Here is a 22,145-nt window from a genome sequence, read left to right as displayed (position 1 = left end):
TCAGGTACAGGTTACTGGGTAATGGGGGCTGTGTGACTGGGACGGGGCTGGGGGGTTAGTAGTCTGGCAGCTGCGCTGTGTATCGAGTGTAAGGGAGAGGGGAGTCAGGTACAGGTTACTGGGTAATGGGGGCTGTGTGGACTGGGACGGGGCTGGGGGGTTAGTAGTCTGGCAGCTGCGCTGTTGTACCTCAGGTGTAAGAGGAGGAGTCAGGTACAGTTACTGGGTAATGGGGGCTGTGTGACTGGGACGGGGCTGGGGGGTTAGTAGTCTGGCAGCTGCGCTGTGTACCAGGTGTAAGAGGAGGAGTCAGGTACAGGTTACTGGGTAATGGGGGCTGTGTGACTGGGACGGGGCTGGGGGGTTAGTAGTCTGGCAGCTGCGACTGTGTATCAGGTGTAAGAGGAGGAGTCAGGTACAGGTTACTGGGTAATGGGGGCTGTGTGACTGGGACGGGGCTGGGGGGTTAGTAGTCTGGCAGCTGCACTGTGTATCAGGTGTAAGAGGAGGAGTCAGGTACAGGTTACTGGGTAATGGGGGCTGTGTGACTGGGACGGGGCTGGGGGTTAGTAGTCTGGCAGCTGCGCTGTGTACCAGGTGTAAGAGGAGGAGTCAGGTACAGGATACTGGGTAATGGGGGCTGTGTGACTGGGACGGGGCTGGGGGGTTAGTAGTCTGGCAGCTGCGCTGTGTATCAGGTGTAAGAGGAGGAGTCAGGTACAGGTTACTGGGTAATGGGGGCTGTGTGACTGGGACGGGGCTGGGGGGTTAGTAGTCTGGCAGCTGCGCTGTGTACCTAGGTGTAAGAGGAGGAGTCAGGTACAGGTTACTGGGTAATGGGGCTGTGTGACTGGGACGGGGCTGGGGGGTTAGTAGTCTGGCAGCTGCGCTGTGTATCAGGTGTAAGAGGAGGAGTCAGGTACAGGTTACTGGGTAATGGGGGCTGTGTGACTGGGACGGGGCTGGGGGGTTAGTAGTCTGGCAGCTGCGCTGTGTATCAGGTGTAAGAGGAGGGGTCAGGTACAGGTTACTGGGTAATGGGGGCTGTGTGACTGGGACGGGGCTGGGGGGTTAGTAGTCTGGCAGCTGCGCTGTGTATCAGGTGTAAGAGGAGGAGTCAGGTACAGGTTACTGGGTAATGGGGGCTGTGTGACTGGGACGGGGCTGGGGGGTTAGTAGTCTGGCAGCTGCGCTGTGTATCAGGTGTAAGAGGAGGAGTCAGGTACAGGATACTGGGTAATGGGGGCTGTGTGACTGGGACGGGGCTGGGGGGTTAGTAGTCTGGCAGCTGCACTGTGTATCAGGTGTAAGAGGAGGAGTCAGGTACAGGTTACTGGGTAATGGGGGCTGTGTGACTGGGACGGGGCTGGGGGGTTAGTAGTCTGGCAGCTGCGCTGTGTACTAGGTGTAAGAGGAGGAGTCAGGTACAGGTTACTGGGTAATGGGGGCTGTGTGACTGGGACGGGGCTGGGGGGTTAGTAGTCTGGCAGCTGCACTGTGTATCAGGTGTAAGAGGAGGAGTCAGGTACAGGTTACTGGGTAATGGGGGCTGTGTGACTGGGACGGGGGCTGGGGGGTTAGTAGTCTGGCAGCTGCACTGTGTACAGGTGTAAGAGGAGGAGTCAGGTACAGGGTTACTGGGTAATGGGGGCTGTGTGACTGGGACGGGGCTGGGGGGTTAGTAGTCTGGCAGCTGCGCTGTGTATCAGGTGTAAGAGGAGGAGGTCAGGTACAGGTTACTGGGTAATGGGGGCTGTGTGACTGGGACGGGGCTGGGGGGTTAGTAGTCTGGCAGCTGCGCTGTGTATCAGGTGTAAGAGGAGGAGTCAGGTACAGGTTACTGGGTAATGGGGGCTGTGTGACTGGGACGGGGCTGGGGGGTTAGTAGTCTGGCAGCTGCGCTGTGTATCAGGTGTAAGAGGAGGAGTCAGGTACAGGTTACTGGGTAATGGGGGCTGTGTGACTGGGACGGGGCTGGGGGGTTAGTAGTCTGGCAGCTGCGCTGTGTACTCAGGTGTAAGAGGAGGAGTCAGGTACAGGTTACTGGGTAATGGGGGCTGTGTGACTGGGACGGGGCTGGGGGGTTAGTAGTCTGGCAGCTGCGCTGTGTATCAGGTGTAAGAGGAGGAGTCAGGTACAGGTTACTGGGTAATGGGGGCTGTGTGACTGGGACGGGGCTGGGGGGTTAGTAGTCTGGCAGCTGCGCTGTGTACCAGGTGTAAGAGGAGGAGTCAGGTACAGGTTACTGGGTAATGGGGGCTGTGTGACTGGGACGGGGCTGGGGGGTTAGTAGTCTGGCAGCTGCGCTGTGTACTAGGTGTAAGAGGAGGAGTCAGGTACAGGTTACTGGGTAATGGGGGCTGTGTGACTGGGACGGGGCTGGGGGGTTAGTAGTCTGGCAGCTGCGCTGTGTATCAGGTGTAAGAGGAGGAGTCAGGTACAGGTTACTGGGTAATGGGGGCTGTGTGACTGGGACGGGGCTGGGGGGTTAGTAGTCTGGCAGCTGCGCTGTGTATCAGGTGTAAGAGGAGGAGTCAGGTACAGGTTACTGGGTAATGGGGGCTGTGTGACTGGGACGGGGCTGGGGGGTTAGTAGTCTGGCAGCTGCGCTGTGTATCAGGTGTAAGAGGAGGAGTCAGGTACAGGTTACTGGGTAATGGGGGCTGTGTGACTGGGACGGGGCTGGGGGGTTAGTAGTCTGGCAGCTGCGCTGTGTACCAGGTGTAAGAGGAGGAGTCAGGTACAGGATACTGGGTAATGGGGGCTGTGTGACTGGGACGGGGCTGGGGGGTTAGTAGTCTGGCAGCTGCGCTGTGTATCAGGTGTAAGAGGAGGAGTCAGGTACTGGTTACTGGGTAATGGGGGCTGTGTGACTGGGACGGGGCTGGGGGGTTAGTAGTCTGGCAGCTGCACTGTGTACCAGGTGTAAGAGGAGGAGTCAGGTACAGGTTACTGGGTAATGGGGGCTGTGTGACTGGGACGGGGCTGGGGGGTTAGTAGTCTGGCAGCTGCGCTGTGTATCAGGTGTAAGAGGAGGAGTCAGGTACAGGTTACTGGGTAATGGGGGCTGTGTGACTGGGACGGGGCTGGGGGGTTAGTAGTCTGGCAGCTGCGCTGTGTATCAGGTGTAAGAGGAGGAGTCAGGTACAGGTTACTGGGTAATGGGGGCTGTGTGACTGGGACGGGGCTGGGGGGTTAGTAGTCTGGCAGCTGCGCTGTGTACCAGGTGTAAGAGGAGGAGTCAGGTACAGGTTACTGGGTAATGGGGGCTGTGTGACTGGGACGGGGCTGGGGGGGTTAGTAGTCTGGCAGCTGCGCTGTGTACTAGGTGTAAGAGGAGGAGTCAGGTACAGGTTACTGGGTAATGGGGGCTGTGTGACTGGGACGGGGCTGGGGGGTTAGTAGTCTGGCAGCTGCGCTGTGTATCAGGTGTAAGAGGAGGAGTCAGGTACAGGTTACTGGGTAATGGGGGCTGTGTGACTGGGACGGGGCTGGGGGGTTAGTAGTCTGGCAGCTGCGCTGTGTATCAGGTGTAAGAGGAGGAGTCAGGTACAGGTTACTGGGTAATGGGGGCTGTGTGACTGGGACGGGGCTGGGGGGTTAGTAGTCTGGCAGCTGCGCTGTGTATCAGGTGTAAGAGGAGGAGTCAGGTACAGGTTACTGGGTAATGGGGGCTGTGTGACTGGGACGGGGCTGGGGGGTTAGTAGTCTGGCAGCTGCGCTGTGTACCAGGTGTAAGAGGAGGAGTCAGGTACAGGTTACTGGGTAATGGGGGCTGTGTGACTGGGACGGGGCTGGGGGGGTTAGTAGTCTGGCAGCTGCGCTGTGTACCAGGTGTAAGAGGAGGAGTCAGGTACAGGTTACTGGGTAATGGGGGCTGTGTGACTGGGACGGGGCTGGGGGGTTAGTAGTCTGGCAGCTGCGCTGTGTATCAGGTGTAAGAGGAGGAGTCAGGTACAGGTTACTGGGTAATGGGGGCTGTGTGACTGGGACGGGGCTGGGGGGGTTAGTAGTCTGGCAGCTGCGCTGTGTATCAGGTGTAAGAGGAGGAGTCAGGTACAGGTTACTGGGTAATGGGGGCTGTGTGACTGGGACGGGGCTGGGGGGTTAGTAGTCTGGCAGCTGCACTGTGTATCAGGTGTAAGAGGAGGAGTCAGGTACAGGTTACTGGGTAATGGGGGCTGTGTGACTGGGACGGGCTGGGGGGTTAGTAGTCTGGCAGCTGCGCTGTGTATCAGGTGTAAGAGGAGGAGTCAGGTACAGGTTACTGGGTAATGGGGGCTGTGTGACTGGGACGGGGCTGGGGGTTAGTAGTCTGGCAGCTGCACTGTGTACCAGGTGTAAGAGGAGGAGTCAGGTACAGGTTACTGGTAATGGGGGCTGTGTGACTGGGACGGGGCTGGGGGGTTAGTAGTCTGGCAGCTGCGCTGTGTATCAGGTGTAAGAGGAGGAGTCAGGTACAGGTTACTGGGTAATGGGGGCTGTGTGACTGGACGGGGGCTGGGGGGGTTAGTAGTCTGGCAGCTGCGCTGTGTATCAGGTGTAAGAGGAGGAGTCAGGTACAGGTTACTGGGTAATGGGGGCTGTGTGACTGGGACGGGGCTGGGGGGTTAGTAGTCTGGCAGCTGCGCTGTGTATCAGGTGTAAGAGGAGGAGTCAGGTACAGGTTACTGGGTAATGGGGGCTGTGTGACTGGGACGGGGCTGGGGGGTTAGTAGTCTGGCAGCTGCGCTGTGTATCAGGTGTAAGAGGAGGAGTCAGGTACAGGTTACTGGGTAATGGGGGCTGTGTGGACTGGGACGGGGCTGGGGGGTTAGTAGTCTGGCAGCTGCGCTGTGTATCAGGTGTAAGAGGAGGAGTCAGGTACAGGTTACTGGGTAATGGGGGCTGTGTGACTGGGACGGGGCTGGGGGGTTAGTAGTCTGGCAGCTGCGCTGTGTACTAGGTGTAAGAGGAGGAGTCAGGTACAGGTTACTGGGTAATGGGGGCTGTGTGACTGGGACGGGGCTGGGGGGTTAGTAGTCTGGCAGCTGCGCTGTGTACTAGGTGTAAGAGGAGGAGTCAGGTACAGGTTACTGGGTAATGGGGGCTGTGTGACTGGGACGGGGCTGGGGGGTTAGTAGTCTGGCAGCTGCGCTGTGTACTAGGTGTAAGAGGAGGGGTCAGGTACAGGTTACTGGGTAATGGGGGCTGTGTGACTGGGACGGGGCTGGGGGGTTAGTAGTCTGGCAGCTGCGCCTGTGTATCAGGTGTAAGAGGAGGAGTCAGGTACAGGTTACTGGGTAATGGGGGCTGTGTGACTGGGACGGGGCTGGGGGGTTAGTAGTCTGGCAGCTGCGCTGTGTATCAGGTGTAAGAGGAGGAGTCAGGTACAGGTTACTGGGTAATGGGGGCTGTGTGACTGGGACGGGGCTGGGGGGTTAGTAGTCTGGCAGCTGCGCTGTGTATCAGGTGTAAGAGGAGGAGTCAGGTACAGGTTACTGGGTAATGGGGGCTGTGTGACTGGGACGGGGCTGGGGGGTTAGTAGTCTGGCAGCTGCGCTGTGTACTAGGTGTAAGAGGAGGAGTCAGGTACAGGTTACTGGGTAATGGGGGGCTGTGTGACTGGGACGGGGCTGGGGGGTTAGTAGTCTGGCAGCTGCGCTGTGTACCAGGTGTAAGAGGAGGGGTCAGGTACAGGTTACTGGGTAATGGGGGCTGTGTGACTGGGACGGGGCTGGGGGGTTAGTAGTCTGGCAGCTGCGCTGTGTATCAGGTGTAAGAGGAGGGGTCAGGTACAGGTTACTGGGTAATGGGGGCTGTGTGACTGGGACGGGGCTGGGGGGTTAGTAGTCTGGCAGCTGCGCTGTGTATCAGGTGTAAGAGGAGGAGTCAGGTACAGGTTACTGGGTAATGGGGGCTGTGTGACTGGGACGGGGCTGGGGGGTTAGTAGTCTGGCAGCTGCGCTGTGTACCAGGTGTAAGAGGAGGAGTCAGGTACAGGTTACTGGGTAATGGGGGCTGTGTGACTGGGACGGGGCTGGGGGGTTAGTAGTCTGGCAGCTGCGCTGTGTACTAGGTGTAAGAGGAGGAGTCAGGTACAGGTTACTGGGTAATGGGGGCTGTGTGACTGGGGACGGGGGCTGGGGGGTTAGTAGTCTGGCAGCTGCGCTGTGTACCAGGTGTAAGAGGAGGAGTCAGGTACAGGTTACTGGGTAATGGGGGCTGTGTGACTGGGACGGGGCTGGGGGGTTAGTAGTCTGGCAGCTGCGCTGTGTACCAGGTGTAAGAGGAGGAGTCAGGTACAGGTTACTGGGTAATGGGGGCTGTGTGACTGGGACGGGGCTGGGGGGTTAGTAGTCTGGCAGCTGCGCTGTGTATCAGGTGTAAGAGGAGGAGGTCAGGTACAGGTTACTGGGTAATGGGGGCTGTGTGACTGGGACGGGGCTGGGGGGTTAGTAGTCTGGCAGCTGCGCTGTGTATCAGGTGTAAGAGGAGGAGTCAGGTACAGGTTACTGGGTAATGGGGGCTGTGTGACTGGGACGGGGCTGGGGGGTTAGTAGTCTGGCAGCTGCGCTGTGTACCAGGTGTAAGAGGAGGAGTCAGGTACAGGTTACTGGGTAATGGGGGCTGTGTGACTGGGACGGGGCTGGGGGGTTAGTAGTCTGGCAGCTGCGCTGTGTATCAGGTGTAAGAGGAGGAGTCAGGTACAGGTTACTGGGTAATGGGGGCTGTGTGACTGGGACGGGGCTGGGGGGTTAGTAGTCTGGCAGCTGCGCTGTGTATCAGGTGTAAGAGGAGGAGTCAGGTACAGGTTACTGGGTAATGGGGGCTGTGTGACTGGGACGGGGCTGGGGGGTTAGTAGTCTGGCAGCTGCGCTGTGTATCAGGTGTAAGAGGAGGAGTCAGGTACAGGTTACTGGGTAATGGGGGCTGTGTGACTGGGACGGGGCTGGGGGGTTAGTAGTCTGGCAGCTGCGCTGTGTATCAGGTGTAAGAGGAGGAGTCAGGTACAGGTTACTGGGTAATGGGGGCTGTGTGACTGGGACGGGGCTGGGGGGTTAGTAGTCTGGCAGCTGCGCTGTGTACCAGGTGTAAGAGGAGGAGTCAGGTACAGGTTACTGGGTAATGGGGGCTGTGTGACTGGGACGGGGCTGGGGGGTTAGTAGTCTGGCAGCTGCGCTGTGTACCAGGTGTAAGAGGAGGAGTCAGGTACAGGTTACTGGGTAATGGGGCTGTGTGACTGGGACGGGGCTGGGGGGTTAGTAGTCTGGCAGCTGCGCTGTGTATCAGGTGTAAGAGGAGGAGTCAGGTACAGGATACTGGGTAATGGGGGCTGTGTGACTGGGACGGGGCTGGGGGGTTAGTAGTCTGGCAGCTGCGCTGTGTACTAGGTGTAAGAGGAGGAGTCAGGTACAGGTTACTGGGTAATGGGGGCTGTGTGACTGGGACGGGGCTGGGGGGTTAGTAGTCTGGCAGCTGCGCTGTGTATCAGGTGTAAGAGGAGGAGTCAGGTACAGGTTACTGGGTAATGGGGGCTGTGTGACTGGGACGGGGCTGGGGGGTTAGTAGTCTGGCAGCTGCGCTGTGTACCAGGTGTAAGAGGAGGAGTCAGGTACAGGTTACTGGGTAATGGGGGCTGTGTGACTGGGACGGGGCTGGGGGGTTAGTAGTCTGGCAGCTGCGCTGTGTACCAGGTGTAAGAGGAGGAGTCAGGTACAGGTTACTGGGTAATGGGGGCTGTGTGACTGGGACGGGGCTGGGGGGTTAGTAGTCTGGCAGCTGCGCTGTGTATCAGGTGTAAGAGGAGGAGTCAGGTACAGGATACTGGGTAATGGGGGCTGTGTGACTGGGACGGGGCTAGGGGGGTTAGTAGTCTGGCAGCTGCGCTGTGTACTAGGTGTAAGAGGAGGAGTCAGGTACAGGATACTGGGTAATGGGGGCTGTGTGACTGGGACGGGGCTGGGGGGTTAGTAGTCTGGCAGCTGCGCTGTGTACCAGGTGTAAGAGGAGGAGTCAGGTACAGGTTACTGGGTAATGGGGGCTGTGTGACTGGGACGGGGCTGGGGGGTTAGTAGTCTGGCAGCTGCGCTGTGTATCAGGTGTAAGAGGAGGAGTCAGGTACAGGTTACTGGGTAATGGGGGCTGTGTGACTGGGACGGGGCTGGGGGGTTAGTAGTCTGGCAGCTGCGCTGTGTATCAGGTGTAAGAGGAGGAGTCAGGTACAGGATACTGGGTAATGGGGGCTGTGTGACTGGGACGGGGCTGGGGGGTTAGTAGTCTGGCAGCTGCGCTGTGTATCAGGTGTAAGAGGAGAGTCAGGTACAGGTTACTGGGTAATGGGGGCTGTGTGACTGGGACGGGGCTGGGGGGTTAGTAGTCTGGCAGCTGCACTGTGTATCAGGTGTAAGAGGAGGAGTCAGGTACAGGTTACTGGGTAATGGGGGCTGTGTGACTGGGACGGGGCTGGGGGGTTAGTAGTCTGGCAGCTGCGCTGTGTATCAGGTGTAAGAGGAGGAGTCAGGTACAGGTTACTGGGTAATGGGGGCTGTGTGACTGGGACGGGGGCTGGGGGGTTAGTAGTCTGGCAGCTGCGCTGTGTATCAGGTGTAAGAGGAGGAGTCAGGTACAGGTTACTGGGTAATGGGGGCTGTGTGACTGGGACGGGGCTGGGGGGTTAGTAGTCTGGCAGCTGCGCTGTGTATCAGGTGTAAGAGGAGGAGTCAGGTACAGGTTACTGGGTAATGGGGGCTGTGTGACTGGGACGGGGCTGGGGGGTTAGTAGTCTGGCAGCTGCGCTGTGTATCAGGTGTAAGAGGAGGAGTCAGGTACAGGTTACTGGGTAATGGGGGCTGTGTGACTGGGACGGGGCTGGGGGGTTAGTAGTCTGGCAGCTGCGCTGTGTATCAGGTGTAAGAGGAGGAGTCAGGTACAGGTTACTGGGTAATGGGGGCTGTGTGACTGGGACGGGCTGGGGGGTTAGTAGTCTGGCAGCTGCGCTGTGTATCAGGTGTAAGAGGAGGAGTCAGGTACAGGTTACTGGGTAATGGGGGCTGTGTGACTGGGACGGGGCTGGGGGTTAGTAGTCTGGCAGCTGCGCTGTGTATCAGGTGTAAGAGGAGGAGTCAGGTACAGGTTACTGGGTAATGGGGGCTGTGTGACTGGGACGGGGCTGGGGGGTTAGTAGTCTGGCAGCTGCGCTGTGTACCAGGTGTAAGAGGAGGAGTCAGGTACAGGTTACTGGGTAATGGGGGCTGTGTGACTGGGACGGGGCTGGGGGGTTAGTAGTCTGGCAGCTGCGCTGTGTATCAGGTGTAAGAGGAGGAGTCAGGTACAGGTTACTGGGTAATGGGGGCTGTGTGACTGGGACGGGGCTGGGGGGTTAGTAGTCTGGCAGCTGCGCTGTGTATCAGGTGTAAGAGGAGGAGTCAGGTACAGGTTACTGGGTAATGGGGGCTGTGTGACTGGGACGGGGCTGGGGGGTTAGTAGTCTGGCAGCTGCGCTGTGTACTAGGTGTAAGAGGAGGAGTCAGGTACAGGATACTGGGTAATGGGGGCTGTGTGACTGGGACGGGGCTGGGGGGTTAGTAGTCTGGCAGCTGCGCTGTGTATCAGGTGTAAGAGGAGGAGTCAGGTACAGGTTACTGGGTAATGGGGGCTGTGTGACTGGGACGGGGATGGGGGGTTAGTAGTCTGGCAGCTGCACTGTGTATCAGGTGTAAGAGGAGGAGTCAGGTACAGGTTACTGGGTAATGGGGGCTGTGTGACTGGGACGGGGCTGGGGGGTTAGTAGTCTGGCAGCTGCGCTGTGTATCAGGTGTAAGAGGAGGAGTCAGGTACAGGTTACTGGGTAATGGGGGCTGTGTGACTGGGACGGGGCTGGGGGGTTAGTAGTCTGGCAGCTGCACTGTGTACCAGGTGTAAGAGGAGGGGTCAGGTACAGGTTACTGGGTAATGGGGGCTGTGTGACTGGGACGGGGCTGGGGGGTTAGTAGTCTGGCAGCTGCGCTGTGTACCAGGTGTAAGAGGAGGAGTCAGGTACAGGTTACTGGGTAATGGGGGCTGTGTGACTGGGACGGGGATGGGGGGTTAGTAGTCTGGCAGCTGCGCTGTGTATCAGGTGTAAGAGGAGGAGTCAGGTACAGGATACTGGGTAATGGGGGCTGTGTGACTGGGACGGGGCTGGGGGGTTAGTAGTCTGGCAGCTGCGCTGTGTACCAGGTGTAAGAGGAGGAGTCAGGTACAGGTTACTGGGTAATGGGGGCTGTGTGACTGGGACGGGGCTGGGGGGTTAGTAGTCTGGCAGCTGCGCTGTGTATCAGGTGTAAGAGGAGGAGTCAGGTACAGGTTACTGGGTAATGGGGGCTGTGTGACTGGGACGGGGCTGGGGGGTTAGTAGTCTGGCAGCTGCGCTGTGTACCAGGTGTAAGAGGAGGAGTCAGGTACAGGTTACTGGGTAATGGGGGCTGTGTGACTGGGACGGGGCTGGGGGGTTAGTAGCCTGGAAGGTTACTGGGGGTCTCAGCAGTCGTCCTATAACTTTATGCTAGGAGCGATCTCACTCGCCATGTGCGAGTCTCTGAGCGATGAGGTCACGACGTGCGCACACTGGGGATTTGTCATTCCAGGTCCCAGCCATTATGTGTCCTCAGATCGCCACAGAGCCGGCGTCTTCTAGTGACCTATCATTCTCCTCCAGTGCAGAAATGCGCAGTCCTGCAGTAGCTCAGGTCCCGTCCTCCCTGCGGTTACACATAATCAGCCCCGGTGCTGCACAGTGTGTACCTAGCCTCAGGCCTGACCCGTCTTGTACCCCAGCTGTCCCCGGCACCCCGGGAGGAGGGGAGGAATGGAAGGTTGCAGGGATGTGCAGAATGTAGAGCGGTGCTGGGAGAATGGGAGAGAGGGGCAGGGAGAGGGTGGGAGGGGAGTATCCCAGCAGCACAGCCCCAGCTCCTCACAGCCTCCGCCAGTCACTGACACCTCTGTGCTTCCTGCAGCATGGAGACCAGCGAGGCTGCCGGCGTGCTGCTGCTTCTGTGCCTCTGCTCCTCACACCTCATCCACTCCGCCAGGCCAGAGGTGCAAGGTAAGAGCACCCCCATACCCTACCTGGCACACTCCACGCTCCTCCTGATTGGCTGCTGTCTCCATCAGCTCCACCCACCCCTGGCGTGCTCCAAGCTCGCCACTCTGCATAGGTTGTATCAGTAGGGATCAACGTTCTGTGCTTCTCACTGGCTGTTTCAGTAGGGATCAACGTTCTGTGCTTCTCACTGGCTGTATCAGTAGGGATCAACGTTCTGTGCTTCTCACTGGCTGTATCAGTAGGGAATATCGCTCCTCACCAGGTGCCTCCACCTTGGCTAGATCAGTAGGGAGCGCAGGCCCTTGGCTGGATCAGTAGGGAGAGCAGGCCCTTGCTGGATCAGTAGGGAGCGCAGGCCCTTGGCTGGATCAGTAGGGAGCGCAGGCCCTTGGCTAGATCAGTAGGGAGCGCAGGCCCTTGGCTGGATCAGTAGGGAGCGCAGGCCCTTGGCTTGATCAGTAGGGAGCGCAGGTCCTTGGCTGGATCAGTAGTGAGCGCAGGTCCTTGGCTGGATCAGTAGGGAGCGCAGGTCCTTGGTTGGATCAGTAGGGAGCGCAGGTCCTTGGCCGGATCAGTAGGGAGCGCAGGTCCTTGGCTGGATCAGTAGAGAGCGCAGGTCCTTGGCTGGATCAGTAGGGAGCGCATGTCCTTGACCGGATCAGTAGGGAGCGCAGGTTCTAGGCCGGATCAGTAGGGAGCGCAGGTCCTTGGCCGGATCAGTAGGGAGCGCAGGTCCTTGGCCGGATCAGTAGGGAGCGCAGGTCTTTGGCTGGACCAGTAGGGAGCGCAGGCCCTTGGCCGGATCAGTAGGGAGCGCAGGTTCTTGGCTGGATCAGTAGGGAGCGCAGGTCCTTGGCTGGACCAGTAGGGAGCGCAGGCCCTTGGCCGGATCAGTAGGGAGCGCAGGTTCTTGGCCGGATCAGTAGGGAGCGCAGGTCCTTGGCTGGACCAGTAGGGAGCGCAGGCCCTTGGCCGGATCAGTAGGGAGCGCAGGCCCTTGGCCGGATCAGTAGGGAGCGCAGGCCCTTGGCCGGATCAGTAGGGAGCGCAGGCCCTTGGCCGGATCAGGTCGGGAGCGCAGATCCTTGGCCGGATCAGTAGGGAGCGCAGGTCCTTGGCCGGATCAGTAGGGAGCGCAGGTCCTTGGCCAGATCAGTAGGGAGCGCAGGTCCTTGGCCGGATCAGTAGGGAGCGCAGGTTCTTGGTTGGATCAGTAGGGAGCGCAGGTCCTTGGCCGGCTCAGTAGGGAGCGCAGGTCCTTGGCCGGATCAGTAGGGAGCGCAGGTCCTTGGCCGGATCAGTAGGGAGCGCAGATCCTTGGCCGGATCAGTAGGGAGCGCAGGTCCTTGGCCGGATCAGTAGGGAGCGCAGGTCCTTGGCTGGATCAGTAGGGAGCGCAGGTCCTTGGCCGGATCAGTAGGGAGCGCAGGTCCTTGGCCGGATCAGTAGGGAGCGCAGGTCCTTGGCCGGATCAGTAGGGAGCGCAGGTTCTTGGCTGGATCAGTAGGGAGCGCAGGTCCTTGGCTGGATCAGTAGGGAGCGCAGGTCCTTGTCTGGATCAGTAGGGAGCGCAGGTCCTTGGTTGGATCAGTAGGGAGCGCAGGTCCTTGGCCGGATCAGTAGGGAGCGCAGGTCCTTGGCTGGATCAGTAGGGAGCGCAGGTCCTTGGCCGGCTCAGTAGGGAGCGCAGGTCCTTGGTTGGATCAGTAGGGAGCGCAGGTCCTTGGCCGGACCAGTAGGGAGTGCAGGTCCTTGGCTGGATCAGTAGGGAGCGCAGGTCCTTGGCCGGCTCAGTAGGGAGTGCAGGTCCTTGGCTGGATCAGTAGGGAGCGCAGGTTCTTGGCCGGATCAGTAGGGAGCGCAGGTCCTTGGCTGGATCAGTAGGGAGCGCAGGTCCTTGGCTGGATCAGTAGGGAGCGCAGGTCCTTGGCCGGATCAGTAGGGAGTGCAGGTCCTCTGCTGGATCAGTAGGGAGCGCAGGTTCTTGGCCGGATCAGTAGGGAGCGCAGGTCCTTGGCCGGAACAGTAGGGAACGCAGGCCCTTGGATGGATCAGTAGGGAGCGCAGGTCCTTGGCCGGCTCAGTAGGGTGCGCAGGTCCTTGGCTGGACCAGTAGGGAGCGCAGGTCCTTGGCCGGATCAGTAGGGAGCGCAGGTCCTTGGCTGGACCAGTAGGGAGCGCAGGTCCTTGGCCGGCTCAGTAGGGAGTGCAGGTCCTCTGCTGGATCAGTAGGGAGCGCAGGTTCTTGGCCGGCTCAGTAGGGAGTGCAGGTCCTCTGCTGGATCAGTAGGGAGCGCAGGTCCTTGGCTGGATCAGTAGGGAGCGCAGGTCCTTGGCTGGACCAGTAGGGAGCGCAGGTCCTTGGCCGGCTCAGTAGGGAGTGCAGGTCCTCTGCTGGATCAGTAGGGAGCGCAGGTTCTTGGCCGGATCAGTAGGGAGCGCAGGTCCTTGGCCGGAACAGTAGGGAACGCAGGCCCTTGGATGGATCAGTAGGGAGCGCAGGTCCTTGGCCGGCTCAGTAGGGAGCGCAGGTCCTTGGCTGGACCAGTAGGGAGCGCAGGTCCTTGGCCGGATCAGTAGGGAGCACAGGTCCTTGGCCGGATCAGTAGGGAGCGCAGGTCCTTGGCCGGATCAGTAGGGAGCGCAGGTCCTTGGCCGGATCAGTAGGGAGCACAGGCCCTTGACGGATCAGTAGGGAGCGCAGGTCCTTGGCCGGATCAGTAGGGAGCGCAGGCCCTTGGCCGGATCAGTAGGGAGCGCAGGTCCTTGGCCGGATCAGTAGGGAGCGCAGGTCCTTGGCCGGATCAGTAGGGAGCGCAGGTCCTTGGCCGGATCAGTAGGGAGCGCAGGCCCTTGGCCGGATCAGTAGGGAGCGCATGTCCTTGGCCGGATCAGTAGGGAGCGCAGGCCCTTGGCTGGATCAGTAGGGAGCGCAGGTCCTTGGCTGGATCAGTAGGAAGCGCAGGCCCTTGGCTGGATCAGTAGGGAGCGCAGGCCCTTGGCCGGATCAGTAGGGAGCGCATGTCCTTGGCCGGATTAGTAGGGAGCGCAGGCCCTTGGCTGGATCAGTAGGGAGCGCAGGTCCTTGGCTGGATCAGTAGGAAGCGCAGGCCCTTGGCTGGATCAGTAGGGAGCGCAGGTCCTTGGCTGGATCAGTAGGGAGCGCAGGTCCTTGGCTGGATCAGTAGGGAGCGCAGGCCCTTGGCCGGATCAGTAGGGAGCGCAGGCCTTTGGCTAGATCAGTAGGGAGCGCAGGTCCTTGGCCGGATCAGTAGGGAGCGCAGGTCCTTGGCTGGATCAGTAGGGAGCGCAGGCCCTTGGCTAGATCAGTAGGGAGCGCAGGTCCTTGGCTGGATCAGTCGGGAGCGCAGGTCCTTGGCTGGATCAGTAGGGAGCGCAGGTCCTTGGCTGGATCAGTAGGGAGCGCAGGTCCTTGGCCGGATCAGTAGGGAGCGCAGGTCCTTTGCCGGATCAGTAGGGAGCGCAGGTCCTTGGCTGGATCAGTAGGGAGCGCAGGCCCTTGGCTGGATCAGTAGGAAGCGCAGGTCCTTGGCTGGATCAGTAGGGAGCGCAGGTCCTTGGCTGGATCAGTAGGGAGCGCAGGCCCTTAGCTAGATCAGTAGGGAGCGCAGGTCCTTGGCTGGATCAGTCGGGAGCGCAGGTCCTTGGCCGGATCAGTAGGGAGCGCAGGTCCTTGGCCGGATCAGTAGGGAGCGCAGGCCCTTGGCTAGATCAGTAGGGAGCGCAGGCCCTTGGCCGGATCAGTAGGGAGCGCAGGCCCTTGGCTAGATCAGTCGGGAGCGCAGGTCCTTGGCTGGATCAGTAGGGAGCGCAGGTCCTTGGCTGGATCAGTAGGGAGCACAGGTCCTTGGCTGGATCAGTAGGGAGCGCAGGTCCTTGGCCGGATCAGTAGGGATCGCAGGTTCTTGGCCGGATCAGTACGGAGCGCAGGTCCTTGGCCGGATCAGTAGGGATCGCAGGTTCTTGGCCGGATCAGTAGGGAGCACAGGTCCTTGGCCGGATCAGTAGGGAGCGCAGGTTCTTGGCCGGATCAGTAGGGAGCGCAGGTCCTTGGCTGGATCAGTAGGGAGCGCAGGTCCTTGGCCGGATCAGTAGGGAGCGCAGGCCCTTGGCCGGATCAGTAGGGAGCGCAGGCCCTTGGCCGGATCAGTAGGGAGCGCAGGCCCTTGGTTGGATCAGTAGGGAGCGCAGGTCCTTGGCCGGATCAGTAGGGAGCGCAGGTTCTTGGCTGGATCAGTAGGGAGCGCAGGTCCTTGGCTGGATCAGTAGGGATCGCAGGTCCTTGGCTGGATCAGTAGGGATCGCAGGTCCTTGGCTGGATCTCTAGGGAGCGCAGGTCCTTGGCTGGATCAGTAGGGTGCGCAGGTCCTTGGCTGGATCAGTAGGGAGCGCAGGTCCTTGGCTGGATCAGTAGGGAGCGCAGGTCCTTGGCTGGATCAGTAGGGAGCGGAGCGCAGGTTCTTGGTTGGATCAGTAGGGAGCGGAGCGCAGGTTCTTGGTTGGATCAGTAGGGAGCGCAGGTCCTTGGCTGGATCAGTAGGGAGCGGAGCGCAGGTTCTTGGTTGGATCAGTAGGGAGCGGAGCGCAGGTTCTTGGTTGGATCAGTAGGGAGCGCAGGTTCTTGGCTGGATCAGTAGGGAGCGCAGGTCCTTGGCCGGATCAGTAGGGAGCGGAGCGCAGGTTCTTGGTTGGATCAGTAGGGAGCACAGGTTCTTGGCTGGATCAGTAGGGAGCGCATGTCCTTGGCTGGATCAGTAGGGAGCGCAGGTCCTTGGCTGGATCAGTAGGGAGCGCAGGTCCTTGGCTGGATCAGTAGGGAGCGCAGGTCCTTGGCCAGACCAGTAGGGAGCGCAGGCCCTTGGCCGGATCAGTAGGGAGCGCAGGCCCTTGGCCGGATCAGTAGCGAGCGCAGGTTCTTGGTTGGATCAGTAGGGAGCGCAGGTCCTTGGCCGGATCAGTAGGGAGCGCAGGTTCTTGGCTGGATCAGTAGGGAGCGCAGGTCCTTGGCTGGATCAGTAGGGAGCGCAGGTCCTTGGCTGGATCAGTAGGGATCGCAGGTCCTTGGCTGGATCTGTAGGGAGCGCAGGTCCTTGGCCGGATCAGTAGGGAGCGTAGGTCCTTGGCTGGATCAGTAGGGAGCGCAGGTCCTTGGCTGGATCAGTAGGAGCGCAGGTCCTTGGCTGGATCAGTAGGGAGCGGAGCGCAGGTTCTTGGTTGGATCAGTAGGGAGCGGAGCGCAGGTTCTTGGTTGGATCAGTAGGGAGCGCAGGTCCTTGGCTGGATCAGTAGGGAGCGGAGCACAGGTTCTTGGTTGGATCAGTAGGGAGCGGAGCGCAGGTTCTTGGTTGGATCAGTAGGGAGCGCAGGTTCTTGGCTGGATCAGTAGGGAGCGCAGGTCCTTGGCCGGATCAGTAGGGAGCGGAGCGCAGGTTCTTGGTTGGATCAGTAGGGAGCGCAGGTTCTTGGCTGGATCAGTAGGGAGCGCAGGTCCTTGGCTGGATCAGTAGGGAGCGCAGGTCCTTGGCTGGATCAGTAGGGAGCGCAGGTCCTTGGCTGGATCAGTAGGGAGCGGAGCGCAGGTTCTTGGTTGGATCAGTAGGGAGCGGAGCGCAGGTTCTTGGTTGGATCAGTAGGGAGCGCAGGTTCTTGGCTGGATCAGTAGGGAGCACAGGTCCTTGGCCGGATCAGTAGGGAGCGGAGCGCAGGTTCTTGGTTGGATCAGTAGGGAGCGCAGGTTCTTGGCTGGATCAGTAGGGAGCGCAGGCCCTTGGATGGATCAGTAGGGAGCGCAGGTCCTTGGCCGGATCAGTAGGGAGCGCAGGTCGTTGGCTGGATCAGTAGGGAGCGCAGGTCCTTGGCCGGATCAGTAGGGAGCGGAGTGCAGGTTCTTGGTTGGATCAGTAGGGAGCGCAGGTTCTTGGCTGGATCAGTAGGGAGCGCAGGCCCTTAGATGGATCAGTAGGGAGCGCAGGCCCTTGGCTGGATCAGTAGGGAGCGCAGGCCCTTAGATGGATCAGTAGGGAGCGCAGGCCCTTGGCTGGATCAGTAGGGAGCGCAGGCCCTTGGCTGGATCAGTAGGGACCAGAGCTCCCTCCTAGTGTTGGCTCTGGGAATGACGTAAAGGATCACTAAACCTGTAATGTAACATTATATGTATAGGGGTAGCACACGTGATGAGTATATGGAAGCGTGCGGCTGTGCTGTGGCTGGGGCCAGTGATGGCGCAGATTGCGCTTGGACCTCCCCGGAGGTGAGACAGCAGGGGATGTTCCTCTCTTATCTGTAACCAATCATACATAGATCATGTATATATCATACATGTACGCAGAGCAGTGTATGGTGGCGCAGTACAGTATGTGGTATTATAGTATATGTAGTTACACAGAGCAGTGTATGGTGGCATAGTACAGTATGTGGTATTATAGTACAGGATATGTAGTTACACAGAGCAGTGTATGGTGGCGCAGTACAGTATGTGGTATTATAGTATATGTAGTTACACAGAGCAGTGTATGGTGGCATAGTACAGTATGTGGTATTATAGTACAGGCTATGTAGTTACGCAGAGCAGTGTATGGTGGCATAGTACAGTATGTGGTATTATAGTATATGTAGTTACACAGAGCAGTGTATGCTGGCATAGTACAGTATATGGTATTATAGTATATGTAGTTACACAGAGCAGTGTATGGCGGCATAGTACAGTATGTGGTATTATAGTATATGTAGTTACGCAGAGCAGTGTATGGTGGCATAGTACAGTATGTGGTATTATAGTACAGGCTATGTAGTTACGCAGAGCAGTGTATGGTGGCATAGTACAGTATGTGGTATTATAGTACAGGATATGTAGTTACACAGAGCAGTGTATGGTGGCGCAGTACAGTATGTGGTATTATAGTATATGTAGTTACACAGAGCAGTGTATGGTGGCATAGTACAGTATGTGGTATTATAGTATATGTAGTTACGCAGAGCAGTGTATGGTGGCATAGTACAGTATGTGGTATTATAGTATATGTAGTTACACAGAGCAGTGTATGCTGGCATAGTACAGTATATGGTATTATAGTATATGTAGTTACACAGAGCAGTGTATGGCGGCATAGTACAGTATGTGGTATTATAGTATATGTAGTTACGCAGAGCAGTGTATGGTGGCGCAGTACAGTATGTGGTATTATAGTATATGTAGTTACACAGAGCAGTGTATGGTGGCATAGTACAGTATGTGGTATTATAGTACAGGCTATGTAGTTACGCAGAGCAGTGTATGGTGGCATAGTACAGTATGTGGTATTATAGTATATGTAGTTACACAGAGCAGTGTATGCTGGCATAGTACAGTATATGGTATTATAGTATATGTAGTTACACAGAGCAGTGTATGGCGGCATAGTACAGTATGTGGTATTATAGTATATGTAGTTACGCAGAGCAGTGTATGGTGGCATAGTACAGTATGTGGTATTATAGTACAGGCTATGTAGTTACGCAGAGCAGTGTATGGTGGCATAGTACAGTATGTGGTATTATAGTACAGGATATGTAGTTACACAGAGCAGTGTATGGTGGCGCAGTACAGTATGTGGTATTATAGTATATGTAGTTACACAGAGCAGTGTATGGTGGCATAGTACAGTATGTGGTATTATAGTATATGTAGTTACGCAGAGCAGTGTATGGTGGCATAGTACAGTATGTGGTATTATAGTACAGGATATGTAGTTACACAGAGCAGTGTATGGTGGCGCAGTACAGTATGTGGTATTATAGTATATGTAGTTACACAGAGCAGTGTATGGTGGCATAGTACAGTATGTGGTATTATAGTACAGGCTATGTAGTTACGCAGAGCAGTGTATGGTGGCATAGTACAGTATGTGGTATTATAGTATATGTAGTTACACAGAGCAGTGTATGCTGGCATAGTACAGTATATGGTATTATAGTATATGTAGTTACACAGAGCAGTGTATGGCGGCATAGTACAGTATGTGGTATTATAGTATATGTAGTTACGCAGAGCAGTGTATGGTGGCATAGTACAGTATGTGGTATTATAGTACAGGCTATGTAGTTACGCAGAGCAGTGTATGGTGGCATAGTACAGTATGTGGTATTATAGTACAGGATATGTAGTTACACAGAGCAGTGTATGGTGGCGCAGTACAGTATGTGGTATTATAGTATATGTAGTTACACAGAGCAGTGTATGGTGGCATAGTACAGTATGTGGTATTATAGTATATGTAGTTACGCAGAGCAGTGTATGGTGGCATAGTACAGTATGTGGTATTATAGTATATGTAGTTACACAGAGCAGTGTATGCTGGCATAGTACAGTATATGGTATTATAGTATATGTAGTTACACAGAGCAGTGTATGGCGGCATAGTACAGTATGTGGTATTATAGTATATGTAGTTACGCAGAGCAGTGTATGGTGGCATAGTACAGTATGTGGTATTATAGTACAGGCTATGTAGTTACGCAGAGCAGTGTATGGTGGCATAGTACAGTATGTGGTATTATAGTATATGTAGTTACACAGAGCAGTGTATGCTGGCATAGTACAGTATATGGTATTATAGTATATGTAGTTACACAGAGCAGTGTATGCTGGCATAGTACAGTATATGGTATTATAGTATATGTAGTTACACAGAGCAGTGTATGGCGGCATAGTACAGTATGTGGTATTATAGTATATGTAGTTACACAGAGCAGTGTATGGTGACATAGTACAGTATGTGGTATTATAGTATATGTAGTTACACAGAGCAGTGTATGCTGGCATAGTACAGTATATGGTATTATAGTATATGTAGTTACACAGAGCAGTGTATGCTGGCATAGTACAGTATATGGTATTATAGTATATGTAGTTACACAGAGCAGTGTATGGCGGCATAGTACAGTATGTGGTATTATAGTATATGTAGTTACACAGAGCAGTGTATGGTGACATAGTACAGTGTGTGGTATTATAGTACAGGATATGTAGTTACGCAGAGCAGTATATGGTGGCATAGTACAGTATGTGGTATTATAGTATATGTAGTTACGCAGAGCAGTGTATGGTGGCATAGTACAGTATGTGGTATTATAGTACAGGCTATGTAGTTACGCAGAGCAGTGTATGGTGGCATAGTACAGTATGTGGTATTATAGTATATGTAGTTACACAGAGCAGTGTATGCTGGCATAGTACAGTATATGGTATTATAGTATATGTAGTTACACAGAGCAGTGTATGCTGGCATAGTACAGTATATGGTATTATAGTATATGTAGTTACACAGAGCAGTGTATGGCGGCATAGTACAGTATGTGGTATTATAGTATATGTAGTTACACAGAGCAGTGTATGGCGGCATAGTACAGTATGTGGTATTATAGTATATGTAGTTACACAGAGCAGTGTATGGTGACATAGTACAGTATATGGTATTATAGTATATGTAGTTACACAGAGCAGTGTATGGCGGCATAGTACAGTATGTGGTATTATAGTATATGTAGTTACGCAGAGCAGTGTATGGTGACATAGTACAGTATGTGGTATTATAGTACAGGATATGTAGTTACACAGAGCAGTGTATGGCGGCATAGTACAGTATGTGGTATTATAGTACAGGCTATGTAGTTACACAGAGCAGTGTATGGTGGCGCAGTACAGTATGTGGTATTATAGTATATGTAGTTACACAGAGCAGTGTATGGTGGCATAGTACAGTATGTGGTATTATAGTATATGTAGTTACACAGAGCAGTGTATGGTGGCGCAGTACAGTATGTGGTATTATAGTATATGTAGTTACACAGCAGTGTATGGTGACATAGTACAGTATGTGGTATTATAGTACAGGATATGCAGTTACACAGAGCAGTGTATGGCGGCATAGTACAGTATGTGGTATTATAGTATATGTAGTTACACAGAGCAGTGTATGGTGGCGCAGTACAGTATGTGGTATTATAGTATATGTAGTTACACAGAGCAGTGTATGGTGGCATAGTACAGTATGTAGTATTATAGTATATGTAGTTACACAGAGCAGTGTATGCTGGCATAGTACAGTATATGGTATTATAGTATATGTAGTTACACAGAGCAGTGTATGGTGGCATAGTACAGTATGTGGTATTATAGTATATGTAGTTACACAGAGCAGTGTATGGTGGCGCAGTACAGTATGTGGTATTATAGTATATGTAGTTACACAGAGCAGTGTATGGTGACATAGTACAGTATGTGGTATTATAGTACAGGATATGTTGTTACACAGAGCAGTGTATGGTGGCATAGTACAGTATGTGGTATTATAGTATATGTAGTTACGCGGAGCAGTGTATGGTGTCACAGTACAGTATGTGGTATTATAGTACAGGCTATGTAGTTACACAGAGCAGTGTATGGTGGCGCAGTACAGTATGTGGTATTATAGTATAGTATATGTAGTTATGCAGAGCAGTGTATGGTGGCATAGTACAGTATGTGGTATTATAGTATATGTAGTTACACAGAGCAGTGTATGGTGTCATAGTACAGTATATGGTATTATAGTACAGGCTATGTAGTTACACAGAGCAGTGTATGGTGGCATAGTACAGTATGTGGTATTATAGTACAGGATATGTAGTTACACAGAGCAGTGTATGGTGGCATAGTACAGTATGTGGTATTATAGTACAGGATATATAGTTACGCATTGCAGTGTATGGTGGTATAGTATAGTATGTGGTATTATAGTACAGGATATATAGTTATGCAGAGCAGTGTATGGTGGTATAGTACAGTATATGTAGAAGTCACCAGTGATAGTGTACTCACTTCTAGTGATGTATTTATGAAGGGCTAGGTATTAAACCCGTCGCTTCTCATCTTGTTTATGCCCGGTATTTAGAAGGCTAATACTAGTATTCCCTTTTAAATCTCAGGGATAAACATGATGAGACGTGCCAAGTGTGACACCCCTGGAAGCTTCCTGACATTCCGGGTGTTATGAAGTTTACATGTAGTGGTCGTGTAGGTCACAGGAAGGTTTATTGC

General features: G+C 55.3%; 1 protein-coding gene across 1 annotated transcript in view; it reads left to right on the top strand.

Moving 5' to 3' along the window:
• Nucleotides 1–10,936: 10,936 nt before the first annotated feature.
• The window catches only part of LOC135009413 (thrombospondin-3-like), a gene marked incomplete at its 3' end in the record, with an annotated part of 51,295 nt that continues 40,086 nt past the window's right edge, over nucleotides 10,937–22,145 (top strand). Inside the window, exon 1 of the mRNA XM_063952272.1 lies at nucleotides 10,937–11,068. Coding sequence (XP_063808342.1) covers nucleotides 10,981–11,068 — 88 coding nt within the window. The remainder of the gene's footprint in view (nucleotides 11,069–22,145) is intronic.

This window comes from Pseudophryne corroboree, unplaced genomic scaffold (assembly GCF_028390025.1).
Source record: "Pseudophryne corroboree isolate aPseCor3 unplaced genomic scaffold, aPseCor3.hap2 scaffold_2268, whole genome shotgun sequence".
Lineage (NCBI taxonomy): Eukaryota > Metazoa > Chordata > Amphibia > Anura > Myobatrachidae > Pseudophryne > Pseudophryne corroboree.
Note: the sequence above shows the minus strand (reverse complement) of the source record. Positions and strands in the feature narration are given on the sequence as shown.